At 38.2% G+C, this 13,660-nt stretch overlaps 1 protein-coding gene across 1 annotated transcript; it reads left to right on the top strand.

Annotated features, from left to right (window-relative positions):
• The first annotated feature begins 9,998 nt into the window (after positions 1-9,998).
• LOC107059507 (uncharacterized) lies at positions 9,999-12,244 on the top strand. Its single transcript, XM_015306074.1, has 5 exons — positions 9,999-10,144; positions 10,753-10,889; positions 11,103-11,458; positions 11,597-12,030; positions 12,121-12,244. Exons 1-5 carry the CDS (start codon positions 9,999-10,001, stop codon positions 12,242-12,244), a joined length of 1,197 nt encoding a protein of 398 aa, XP_015161560.1.
• The last annotated feature ends 1,416 nt before the right edge of the window (positions 12,245-13,660 follow it).

Raw genomic sequence — 13,660 nt, 5'->3', positions numbered from 1 at the left:
GATGACTTTAAACAAAATAAATAAACAAATACAATTTCCTTTCCCAATTCGCTCTGTTCATATTCTTTACAAATTCGAAACTTTATATAACAACTCCTTGTTCCATGATTCCTTAGGTTTTTTACTGCATCCACACCACTTTTAACCGATCCATTAATCTGGATCGAAAAAATTGGTATGAAAGTTGTAACATGGGAAAACCATGAAAAGTAACTTATTTGATCAATTCAGAAAATCTAGTAATTGTAGAATTAGGATTTTTGACAAGAAAAAAACACTTTTATAATACAATTCAAGAGCTACATGAATTTAGATTAATCGGACTAGTACAATCTTTATATCAAATGAAATTTTACAAAAATAATTAAAAGAATTATTTTTCTTGGATGCCATAATTGTATTTTCTTCTCTCCTCAAGTGAACTTTGGTGCCAATGCATGAGACGCGAGTCAATATTTTGGAAAGAGGATCAATGAGCTATTAGAATTTTTTTCTATGGAAAAAAGAGTGTTGTGTTCATTAGAAACTCACCAACTGGTATAATTAATGCAGCTTGTTGCAGTTTAATAGTAAAGTCAGAGCTAGTCCAGTTGCGTACTTCATCAAAGCAACTATAGTTACAAGGATGAAAAAGAGCACAACTAAACTAAGCTCAATCTGAGGTAACAATATTTAAACATTGTTACGGAACAAAAGGAAACCTTAAAATCAATCATATTCATCTGTAATAAACAAGATAGAAACAAGATCCGGATGTGATAAAGGACTGCAATACACAACTTTAATGCATCAAGTAGGAAATGATCAGTTGGTGTCCAATTAAATTAGCACTAAAAATTAATATCATTCTTTCATCGCAAGTGCATCAGGAGAATATTAATGATCAACAACTTAAATGAACGATAATATCTAAAGGACTTTTATCACTCTTTCATCACAAGTACATCAGAAGACCACAACTCCAAAGTCAATTATTTGAACAATAAAAAATGGTGATTTGAAGCTCTACCTTGTATAGATGGGAAGTGCGGATCATCAACTATAACATCAATAACATTCTCAATAGGCATAGCAGGGTAGACCTTACTGGTTCTATGGTTATAAAAACGCCCTCACTTTGTCTATAGGTGTTTCCCTTGACTTTTTCAGTCGGTGTATGTTTCAAATGTAAAAGAAGACTACCAATTATGTTCGAAAGTATAAGAAGTATAGCTTGATAGACACCTTCTCTTTCTAGGAGAGACCAAAAGATCTCCAGGTTGAACATCAAATCAATAACCTACAACGTAACTTAACAGAATCAAAACCATGTGAAAACTAATAGATGTACGGTACATATACATGTTTATTCATCTAAAGAAGGATATATCAATTATTTAAAAACCTCATAAGAGTCGGGAAAGCTTGGTCATAACTATAACTATGCATACCAAATCATACACAAAAGAGAAGAAATTATCTCATTTGAAGATGCCTACATGTCCAACAAAAATGTAATGCATTAGCAAATTTGACCACTCAGTTGGCCAATTATATGATTATGCAATTTTTGGTTTTCTGCAGTCTCAGTTAACTGAGGAATCAATGCTTTTGACTTGGCTTTCTTAAACCGAGACTAACGATATAGTAAATGACTATTTAGCCTTCCCACAGGACCAAAGCAACAAAATTTAGTTAAACATTAAACCTACCTCAACTTCAATGTAAAAGAAAAATACTACTTTCAAATTAAATTGATTGATCAAGAAAAGTATATTAGAAGAAGAAACAGATTAAAATAAAACTGTAGTTAATTTCAAATGACTTCAATCCTTAAATTTGGCCACTTATAACCAGTAAAATAGTTCTGAGTGTTCAACATTTAATCACAATGAAAAAGGGATGGGCTTCGGGCACAAAAAAGCCTCAAAGGTTCGAAAGCACAACTTTCTTAAATACATAACTACAAAGAATTAGGACAGAGGAGGCGTATCTGGGGTATCTTTGCTCTCATCATCTAAGATACCAAAAAATTCATTGCTCTTGGAGAAATCCTCTTCAGTTATAGATAGAGCCTGCTCTAGGGATTTTCTCACAACATTAAGAATAAGCCATCAAGTGCGCCAACAACACACATGAAATCAGAGACACTTGAAGGTGAAGGAGAATTTTTTGTTTAGGGGTTAGACCTGGATTTATTTTTTCAGGAACAAGGAGAATACAATATACATTACAAGTGTGTATTCTTCCTCTTCTATATTCAAGTTGCAAACGAGGAGGCGAGAACAATTGTTCTAGTGATGGAAATACACATCAATGAAACTCATACTTTTGATAAGAGCATATCAGTGCTTGCACAAACATTTTAAACGCAAGACGGTTCCATAGGCAACCTTAATAAATTATCAACGACTAGATCTTTTGGTAAAGGATGACTATTCTTTAACTTCATTTCTTATAACGTCTTTTATCATCACATACAAATCTAATATATCTTCTCTTTTTATCAGATCCACATCTCTTGTTATTAGATCCAACTAGGATATTTCGTGCAAAGAGTGGTCATACTGATAATTTCTTACGGGCAATTGAGGCACAATTTGTCCTAGTGATGATAAATTATACCGATAATGAGTACTAAAATAGTGCTATTTATTTAGTTCCTTAGTCAATATAGATCTATCGTTATCCTTCAATAGCAATTCAGAGATGAGGCTAAGCATAAAAGTCAGCAGAGCAGCCAAAACATCCATACGAGGTCATCTTGACAAAAACTAGGTCCCTCCAATCCAAAAAAAGTTTCTAGCAAAAATGTTCACCGATGGTAGCTGGTACAAGGATCTGCATCAAGAAACAAATGCAGTGTGTATCATGAGTACCAAATCAAAGGTATTCAGTAGGCATCATAGACCGACGAAGCAAGAAAGGTAAAGACAATATGAAAAGATAGAATCTAGACACAAACAAAGCCCAAAGCGGAGTTTAAAAAAAGCACACGAGAATACAGAAAGTAAATCTAAGTATAACTAAACAAAACATAATTGGACCCCATAAGACTAGAAGTTACACTCATACTCAAGTTTAAATAATACCCGAATGGACCCCATAAGCCTGACAGATACATTGAATAGCTAAGTCTATTGAGAGAAGAGTACCACAAACCGAAAGTCGGGCTCCCAGGCCAAGTAACCATCATTCCACTCTATTCCTAGCCCAGCCAGCAAGACTGACAATCAATCTAGGCCGCCCAGCTAGCCAATCCACTCCCAGCCATGCTAGTAAGAGTGACTCGAGGGTGTTTCAACTCCAAAGAGGATCTCAAATATCATGGCCGCCAAGCTAGCCAGTCCACTCCTATGGACGTAAGCCGCCCAGCTAGCAAGAGTGACCCAAGGGCGTGTCAACTCCGAAAGGGATCTAAAGTAGGCTCCAAGCCACCATGGACTGATATCCACTAAAAAAGAATCAAGAAAAAAGGCTTCAAAATTGAAATACTTTAATCCCGTTAAAGCACAGAACCTCCAGTAACGCATCGAACCAACATCAATTAATGGAGAAGACAGAAGGTCTCCAAGCCATAAAAATGCCTAAGCTAAGGCTCTTACTATTAGACACTAGTCTGATATTCCAGTCTTCAAGGATATAGTCCATCCGATACGACGTCGGATATGAAAATGAACCTACGTGATTCACAAGTCTAAGGGAACACTTGTCTATCCTAGAATAAGGCCGAACATGCATCAATTAACAAGTAATAATTCAAGTAATTCCTAACAGCATGCAACAACATACACAAAATCCCAGCTAGCATGATGCTACACCCAAGACAATACCGATCAACCCTAAAATATGGTTTTATAAGGATAAGTAAGAATAGCTAGGTACCCATCCCAAATTCACACTAATCGTCATGAATTCATTCATTGAAGCTCAAACGAATTAGGAAGGAAGTTGTAGCGTACCTATAAGCCGACCGGGCAAGCTCTAAATTACAAGGTCAGATATTTTCCTTTCCGAGCAACCTCTAAACGATGCCACACTACAAAAAATAAGATCATAACGTCTATATGGATATTCAGACACCAAAATCACATAAAACAGAAATAGACTAAATTTGTAGTTAGACGAGAAATCTGGGACCCACGCTGGAATTTCCACAATTGACTCAGTCAAGAGTTCTTAAGCCCTGCCCCAAACTTGTGTTCCAAAATTAAACATAATACGGGAAACAAAACAACCTAAACAATAGTAAGGCAATTTCAATAAAAAACGTAAGTCATACTATCCTAAAGACACACAAAGTCATCTCAACCAAAGGTTCTTCAATAGTTTCCAATCAAAAACCCAAGTAGCCACACTCCCAACAATCACTGAAAACTCTGAATCACTAAAATCAGAGCTTAGAAGAGGGAGAAATCTCTAAATCAAATAACCACAAAACTTGAAAAATAGAGTTAATATTTGTATAAAACACTATTCGACCTTCGCATAAGCAACCATTAATGTCTCTTAAGCTATAGGTCTCAAATATTTGGGCCTAGATTTTGGGAGCTCCTGGCCACAAAAGCGAGCCTCATTTTAAGCAAACCTAGTCCAAAAAAGTGATCCCAGGGTCGCTTTTTAGCGACAGCCACCTTACTGGATAGCCTTGCTTAAGTGGAGCCTTGCTCGCATAGGCAGTGTTTGCTTAATCGAACCCAGGGGCGCAAAAGGGGCTGCACTAGAACTCAAGCATTAGAAAGTTTTAGCAAAATCCCCCACACTTTGCCTAGGACACGAGATTGGTTTGGAACACCGTGCACTCAAACGAGTTATGCAAACCAATCCAAAATGACATTCCAGACCTAACAAAGCAGTCAAAACTTCCATATGAGGTAGCCTTGATATAATATGGGTCCCACACCTAACTCCATTTAAATTCAAAATCCAAAAGGGGGATCAAAATTAACCTGGAAGACTTGAGATCCAAACAAAGGGTTGTCCCAAACTAAACGTAACATTGTAGAGCTAACCACCCTGACATAATTCTTATTTGAGCTCATTTAATCAGAATATTAACTAAAGTCAAACTCAGGTCTTAACTGGAAAGTTAAAACGCCTAATCACACAGATTTACACTGAAAGCCTGGGGAGTTGTGCTGACAATGCTACTAGCCTAAAATTACTATTCCAGAGTTGATGGAATCGCTAGAAATTTATTCTGAGGTCATCTTCTTAAACTTTCGATAAAAAATTACCGTTCAAGGTTCAAAAGCTCAAAAACATGCAAACTAGCATAAAAACCAAATCAACGACCATGAGATCGAACTTTATGTCCCAGAAAGTCATAAATGACTTGGGGTTTTTATAGGAACACTGTAAACGATGAACGGGAGGCATAAACACATAAATGACCAAGAGGTCATTACATATATAATCTAGAAAATGAGAAAAAAAAATAGACACGATTCCTTCGACTCCTAAGGACTAACAACAGAACTTGTAAAAAAAATATATCGAGAGATATAAACAAAAGAATGTAAGTGATGTTTGAATCATAATTAACTTTGACAAATAATTAAAATGAAATAAAATATTGCCTTTTCATACAACAAATGAAAGAGTAATAACTTGCATACAAATGTTAAGTCAAGTAAGGTTAAACACTTCAAGAAATTACTTTTGAGTCTTGAGATATAGTAAAAATGAAGAGCAAATATGCCAGTATTCGTAGGACTATAAGATCATCAAATGAGAAAAATGCTCAAAAATGTATCACCCTCATTTAATTTCTTACTAATTATATTATGGTAGTGGCAAAGTGGAAAAAGAATACTGACAAAAAACATCAATTTAATAGATTGAGTATTTTTTGTTAAATCTTCTTCTTAGATAGTAAGAACTATAGTATGAACAAAAAAAGAATGTATCAATCTAGTGATGATTAGAAATACATTAAATGCAAGTAAAGTAATTATATAACATAACTCAATGCAATATTTCAAATTTAAGTAGAATATGCATTTCAGATTGAAATAAATTTTTGAATATTATAAGTTAGTGCTCTTGAACGTTACAATATACTAAAGGGGTCAAAACATCGTTGAACTATGTGAAATGAACAAAAATATCTTTTGCTTATACTTTAGTAGATAAATTCCCTTACCATTAATAGTTCATTTAAAAATGCCCCTATTATTACTAAATGGGTCAAAAATCCCTTTTCTAAATAAATATATGTAATGACCCTCCAAGTCATTTCCTCCGTTTTCCAATCCTTTTAGCATTTAGAAATTTTCTATAGTGACCTCAAGTCATTTATCACTTCTTGGGACTAACAGTTCGGTCGTCGGGCCATTTATTTGAGCTTTGTGAAAATTTTCGTATTTTGTAGCCTTCGAAACTTAAACGGTTGACATCTATCAAACGTTTAGGAAGAAGGCCTAAGAATGCAATTTTGATGATTCCATCAGCTCTAGATGGGTCATTTTAGGCTGGGGAATGATTGGTTAGGTTCCCGAGACTTCTGGTGAGAGTTTGTATTGTTAGGCATTTTAACTTTGGAAGCTTTGACTAAGGGTTGACTTTGATCGACATGCTTGGGAAACGTGCTCAGATGAGTGTATCATCATCAAAATGATATACCGTGAGTTTACGGTATAGTTAATACATTACACTTATGAGTTGTGTGTGTCTAGGGCCATTTTGTATTAAAACTAATGTTTATTGTGCTATATTTGCAAGAAATAGACTTGGACGAGGTCGAGAGAGAGACAACTGAAATTCTGCAGAAGTGTCCACCCACGGAAGTAACCTACAGACCATATGTCCAGTCACGGTCCATCGTTGGGCTGGCGTGGATTGGTCCTCAGGGAAATCTGACCAAGTGTGGAACTACAAAAGAGAGTGACGGACTGTAGGTCGACCCACGGGCCATCCTGCACAACCGTCGATTGATTCAGAGATTTTGAGTTCCAGTACCTGAGGAAAAGTTCTAAGTGTGGAGCCATGAGAAGAGACCCACAGACCGTAGGTCGACCTATGGTCCTTCCTGCAGGTCCATCGTTTGTGTCTGGAAGATGGAATGTTCCAGCTTCTGAAAAATTGTCTAAGTATTGAGCCACGAAAGGGACCTATGAACCGTAGGTTAGTCCACCATACGTAGGTCAGTCTCGTAGATCGAAGCTGCGTCCATAAAAGTTTATTTCCTTATCTCGTTTCCTTTTTGTTTAGGACAAGTTTTTCTATGTAAACCTCATTTTTGGGGGTTAGACATTATATTATACTTTTAGTTCTTGATATTTTCTTGGGAATTAACTTGAAATGTTTGGCAATTTGATTTCCTAATTCAGGTTTATAAGATTTTTGCTTTTGAATTTCTATTGGAGATTACGGGTTTCTTCTACTTAATACGTAAGTTCATGAATTCTTCTTTTACAATTATGAATTGTGTTCTTACAAACATGAGTAACTAAATCCACAACTAGGGTTGTGGGAACCATAAGCAATTAACAATGTATGAATAATAACTAACTAATTCTTGACTAATGTTGATGCATTCACTGATAATTCTTTCGTTTAGAAGTCTTGTTAACACTGGCCAACGTTTGTACTCGCCTTGATACTACTTGCCAAACCAAGGAGCTTGTTAAAAAGAAAAGAATTGTTAACGGAGATTTAGTGTGATACTATCTAATAGTCTAATGTCAGTTGGTGCGAGGGTTAAAACTTAGCCATACATTGATGTGATGTCTAATCTGAGGTAAAGGTAAGGGTTAGTAAATTATACACACGTAGCAGGACCAAGTTGCAGGGTGAAATTTCCTATTTGGCTGACCAAGTACTTAGGGATACATAACTTACCACTTTTCATGTGATACACTAGGAAAGGGTTACTATTATTAGGATTATCACATTAAGAGTTATGGGGAACACATACACCCTAGTTTCTCTATCTCATTGATAACAACAAAGTTCGAATCTTGCTCACTTGTTATTACCGCGTTATGAGCTTATGGGGAACACATACACCCTAGTTTCTTTCTCTCATTGATAACAACAAAGTTCGAATCTTGCTCACTTGTTACTTGACAATAATAAGTTATTTGTTTCACAACCCCCCTCTCTTTACTTAGTTGTCTCGAAAATAAGTTGACTAAATGAATATAATTGTATGTCAAGTTTAAGTCTAAACCATATTCCTCGTGGGATCGACCCCAACCTACAAGTTGGGTTCTATATTTGACAACGATCGCTTATCCTTCTTTAGAGAGGTGTAATTTGAGCGTATCAAATTTTGGTGCCGCTGCCGGGGAATAAGGCTTTTAGATTAAGTTTAACTACATTATTGAACTTTAGTCAATTATTTTCTAATTTTACTTTTATTTTTTTGTTTTTGTTTTCTATAGGTTTCTACTCTAGTGTATGCCAAGTACACGGTGTTGAGGTGAACCATTGACCCCATACGATCCAGAGTTAAGCAGACCTTTGGGAAGAATGAATAATCAAAGGGTCCAAGTCAACCCAATTGGTGGGAATCTAGGTGATGGAGTTGAGTTGCAGCCTCCTGGGGTTGTCAATGAGAATGCTCAGGATCATGGTGATAATCTACTTGGAGATGCATTGAGGGTGCAAGTTCCGCCAGAACTAAGGTTGTAAGATAACTACAGGGTCGAGTTTAATACGGTTGAATCTGAAGGACCCATTGTTCTCCCCTACTAGCTCTGGGGCATACATTCATGGTGACTAGCAGTTTGATGCAATTGCTTACAACGAGGGGCTTGTTTTCTGGTATGGCTTCGGAAGATTCGCATGGGCACATGGCCAAGTTGAGGAGTGTTTGTAAGCGTTGTGTGGGGCAACTAGAGTTGGATATGAACGTCATAGGGTTGAGAGTCTTCCCTCTATCATTGACCAGAGATGCTGCTATTTGGTTTTCTGAGCTCCCGTACAACTCCATCCATACATGGGACCAATTGAACAAGTTGTTCATGGCCAAGTACTTTTCGGTGTCAAAGAAGCTGAACGACAAAGATAAACTCAAAAACTTAGTGGAACTACCTGGTAAGTCTGTGAATAGTTCATGGGGAGGTGTTCATTGCATTCATTAGAAGTGTTCCGAACCACCACATTGATTATGAGTCCTTAAAGGAGTATTTCTACAGAGGTCAAGATGACAACGGTAAGCTTGTGCTTGATTCTATCGCTGGAGGATCATATGCTGAGTGCACTTTTGAGGAAATCGCTGAGAATCTAGTGCATATTTCCTGAAACAATAAAGCATGGAGCACTTGAAAGTCTGACACTAGAAGAAGCACATTTGTAGTTGAAGCTGCACCTAGTTAATCTGCCGATGACATTCGTGAGGAGATGGCACAGATAAGGACAGAACTTGGGTTGGTATTGAAGCATGTAAGCGGAGGTCCCGAACAGGTAAATGCAGTGAATTAGTTGACTAGGACTCCACCACTACCGGAGGAGGAATGTTACTATGAAGAGGATGCTTACTTGGTGAATGATCAGACAGGGGGTTTCCGAGCCAACGCCTAGTGTTCCAATTCGGATAATTGGCACCAAGGTCAAGGAAAACAAAGTCGGAACTATTGTAACTACAATTGAGAGGGTCAATACGTCTGGGATGGGAACTATAATCGTGACAAAAACTACAACCAGAACAACTATGACAACTGGAACGATAGAGTTGGGCCTTATGTACCTCTACAAAATCAGGAATCTGGCAATAGGGAAGCTGGGGGTAGTATGTCACGGATTGAGGATATGATGCAGATGATGCTGAAAAGGTTTGATTCGAATGATGAGAATGTGAAGGAGATGCGAATCGAATTTTTTGGAATCGGTCAAAAAGTTGATGCCCATGTAGTGTCGATCAAGCAACTTTAGCAGCAGATGAATCACTTATCCACTACAGCCAACCTATGTCAGCCTGGCACACTTCCTAGAAACACCATCCAGAATCCGAAGAATGATGGGCATTATATGGAAGTCACTTCTCGAGGGGTAAGCAGACCATTGATTTACCTATGCCGTCTGAGGTTGAAATTGTGGTTGAGAAAGATGATGATGAAATTGAGGTTACTGGAGAGTCCAAGGATGCTACAGAGAAGGAAGCGAAGATAACCCAAAAAGTTGTCCCCATGCCTAGACCTCCACCTCGATTCCCACAGAGGTTGGTAAAGAAGAATGAAGAAGGGAAATACCACAAGTTTATTACTATGTTGAAACAACTTTCCATCAATGTTTCGTTGATAGAAGCTTTGGAGAAAATGTCTGGGTATGCAAAGTTTATGAAAGATTTGGTGACTAAGAAGAGGGCCGTGAGTTTTGAAGATGATGATAGGAAGAAACATTGTAGTGCTATTGCTACAAGGTCACTTGTGCAGAAGAAAGAGGATCCTGGTGCCTTCACTATTCCATGTACCATCGGGTTGTTGCATTTTGGTAAGGCGTAGTGTGATTTGGGTGCTAGCTTTAATCTGATGCCATTGTCTGTTTACAAGAAGTTGGGTTTAGGGGCTACAAAACCACTTGCGATGCGATTACTCATGGCCGATAGAACTGTGAAGAGGCTCATTGGTGTGCTCCAAGTTGTACTAGTGAAACTTGAGTCTTTTATCTTTTCGGAGGATTTTGTGATACTTGATTGTGAGGTTGATTTTGAGGTTCCCATCATCCTTGGGAGACCATTTCTTGCTATTGGGCGCACATTGGTCGATATGGAGAAAGGCAGATGAAGTTTCGATTGAATAGTGAAGAGGTAACTTTTAATATCTGTAGGTCCATGAAGAAGGAAAGCAATATCAAATCAGTATCAGTGGTGACTCATATTGTGGAGCGAGATTTGGATGTCTTTATTAAAGAGCGGTTGGGGGTTGATGCACTTGCATCGGTAATGATGATTTTTGAGGGTGATGGTATTGAAAACTATGATGTATTGGTCGTTGCACTTGATAGGTTCGAATTTCGTTCCAAACCGAAGAAATTAGAGTTTGATATGCAGAATCGTGACTCTCCACCCACAAAACTGTGTGTTGAAGAGGCCCCATAATTGGAGCTTAAGGCTCTACCATCACATTTGAAATATGTATTCTTGGGGAGAGATGGTACTTTACCGGTCATCATTGCAGCTGATTTGAATACGGAACAAGTTGAGGCTTTGGTTTCTATGTTGAAGAGGTTCAATCGGGCTATTGGGTGGACTATTGTGGACATTATTGTGATTCCTCCTGGCATTTGTTCTCATAAAATCCAACTCATGCCAGATCACAAGCCCAGTATTGATAACCAAAGGAGACTAAATCCTCCTACGCAAGAGATAGTGAAAAAGGAAACCATCAAGTGGTTGGATGCTGAATTTATTTATCCCATTGCAGACAGTAGTTGGGTTTGTCCTATTCAGTGTGTGCCCAGCAAAAGTGGGATTACTGTGGTACCTAATATGACAAACGAGCTTGTTCAGATGCGGCCAGTGACACGATGGAGAGTATGCATGGACTACCAGAAATTGAATGCTCGGACAGAAAAGGACCACTTTCCTATGCTGTTCATGGATTAGATTTTGGACCGCCTTGCTGGTATGGGTTGGTATTGCTTTCTTGATGGTTATTCGGGCTAAAATCAGATCTTCATAGCTCCAGAAGACCAAGGGAAGACCACATTCACTTTCCTTTATGGGACTTTCGCATTCAAACAGATGCTATTTGGGTTGTGTAATGCTCCAGCGACTTTCCTGCGTTGCATGATATCGATATTTTCTGATACGGTGGAGGAAACTATTGAGGTATTTATGGATGATTTATCTGTGGTAGGTGACCCATTTGATGGTTGCTTGGATCATTTGGCAGAGGTACTGAAACGGTGCGAAGAGTGCAATCTCGTGCTAAATTGGGAAAAGTCCCACTTCATGGTGAAAGAAGGGATCATTCTGGGTCATCGTATTTCTAAGAAGGGTATTGAGGTTGATAGAGCGAATGTCGAGATAATAGAAAAGCTTCCACCTCCTATCTCTGTTAAAGGTGTTAGATGTTTTTTTGGGCATGCAAGCTTTTATAGGAGGTTTATCAAGGATTTCTCCAAAATTGCACACCCATTGTGCAAATTGCTCGAAAAGGAGTGTAAGTTTGATTTTGATGATGCTTGTCTGAGGGCATTTGGAGAGTTGAAGGAAAAGCTAGTTTCCGCACCTATCATTATTTCACCAGATTGGGGGAAACCATTTGAGGTAATGTGTGATGCTAGTGGAGTGGCGCTTGGTGTGGTTTTGGGATAGAGGCGAGAGAAGATTCTTCATCCTATTTACTATGCCATCAAAGCTCTAAATGTGGCTCAAAAAAACTCTATAGTGACTGAACATGAACTCCTTGCTGTGGTTTTCGTATTCAAGAAATTTTGATCCTACTTGCTTGGTACTAAGCTCATAGTGCATACTGACCATTTTGCATTGACGTATCTGTTGGCTAAAAATGATGCAAAACCTAGGTTGATTAGATAGGTGTTGTTGCTACAAGAGTTTGATTTTGAGGTGAAAGATAGAAAGGGGACGGAAAATCAAGTTGCCAATCACTTGTCCATATTAGAGGAAGAAGCTATGCTCAAGCTAGGAGATGTGGCTGAAATTAATGATGCTTTTCCAGATGAACAGGTATTGGCAGCTTCTCATGATTTGATTCCTTTGTTCTCAGACTTTGCTAACTACTTGGGAAGTGATATGGTTCTAATGTATTTGTCTTTTCACCAGAGGAAAATGTTTATGCATGATGTGAAGAAGTTCTTTTGGGATGAGCCTTATTTGTTCCGTATTTTTGCTAATGGGATTATTCGTCGATGTGTGCCCGAGGTTGAGATGATGAGTATACTAGAGGCGTGTCACTCTTCGCCTGTTGGTGGCCATCATAGTGGTATTCGGACTGCGCATAAAAAATTTGCAGTCTGGGTATTATTGGCCTAACATCCACTAAGATGCTTATGATTTCACGAAGTCTTGTGATCGTTGCCAAAGAGAAAGAGAAATTTCAAAGAGGCAAGAGCTTCCTATGAATCTGATATTGCTGATTGAGTTGTTTGATGTATGGGGCATTGATTTCATGGGTTCATTTGTGAGCTCACATGGAATGAAGTACATTCTTGTTGCGGTTGATTATGTGTCAAAGTGGGTGGAAGCAATTGCGCTTTCCAATAATGAAGGTAAAACTGTAACTGCATTCCTAAAAGAGAATATCTTCTCCAGATTTGGTACACCTAGGGTGATTATCAGCGATGGAGATTCCCACTTCTGTAATAAGTTGTTCATGGCGCTGCTTGAGCAATATGGCGTCCGCCACAATGTTACCACTCATTACCATCCGCAGTCTAGTGGGCAAGTTGAAGTATCCAACAGAGAGATCAAGAAAATACTTGCTAAGACTGTGAATGCTAATAGAACCAACTGGTCTAGGAGGCTTGATGATGCTCTATGGGCCTATCGCACCGCAATCAAGACTCCCATAGGTATGTCCCTCTACCAACTTGTATATGGGAAGTCTTGACATTTGCCGGTAGAGCTAAAGCATAAGGCTATGTGGGCACTAAAGAAGTTGAATTTGGATTGGGGCGCCACATCGAATCAGAGAGTAAATGACATGAATGAGCTTGATGAGTTTCGCCTAAAATCTTATGAAAGTTCAGCCTTGTACAAGGAGAAGAGGAA

The sequence above is a fragment of the Solanum tuberosum genome, unplaced genomic scaffold (assembly GCF_000226075.1).
Source record: "Solanum tuberosum cultivar DM 1-3 516 R44 unplaced genomic scaffold, SolTub_3.0 scf00022, whole genome shotgun sequence".
Taxonomy (NCBI): Eukaryota; Viridiplantae; Streptophyta; class Magnoliopsida; order Solanales; family Solanaceae; genus Solanum; species Solanum tuberosum.
Note: the sequence above shows the minus strand (reverse complement) of the source record. Positions and strands in the feature narration are given on the sequence as shown.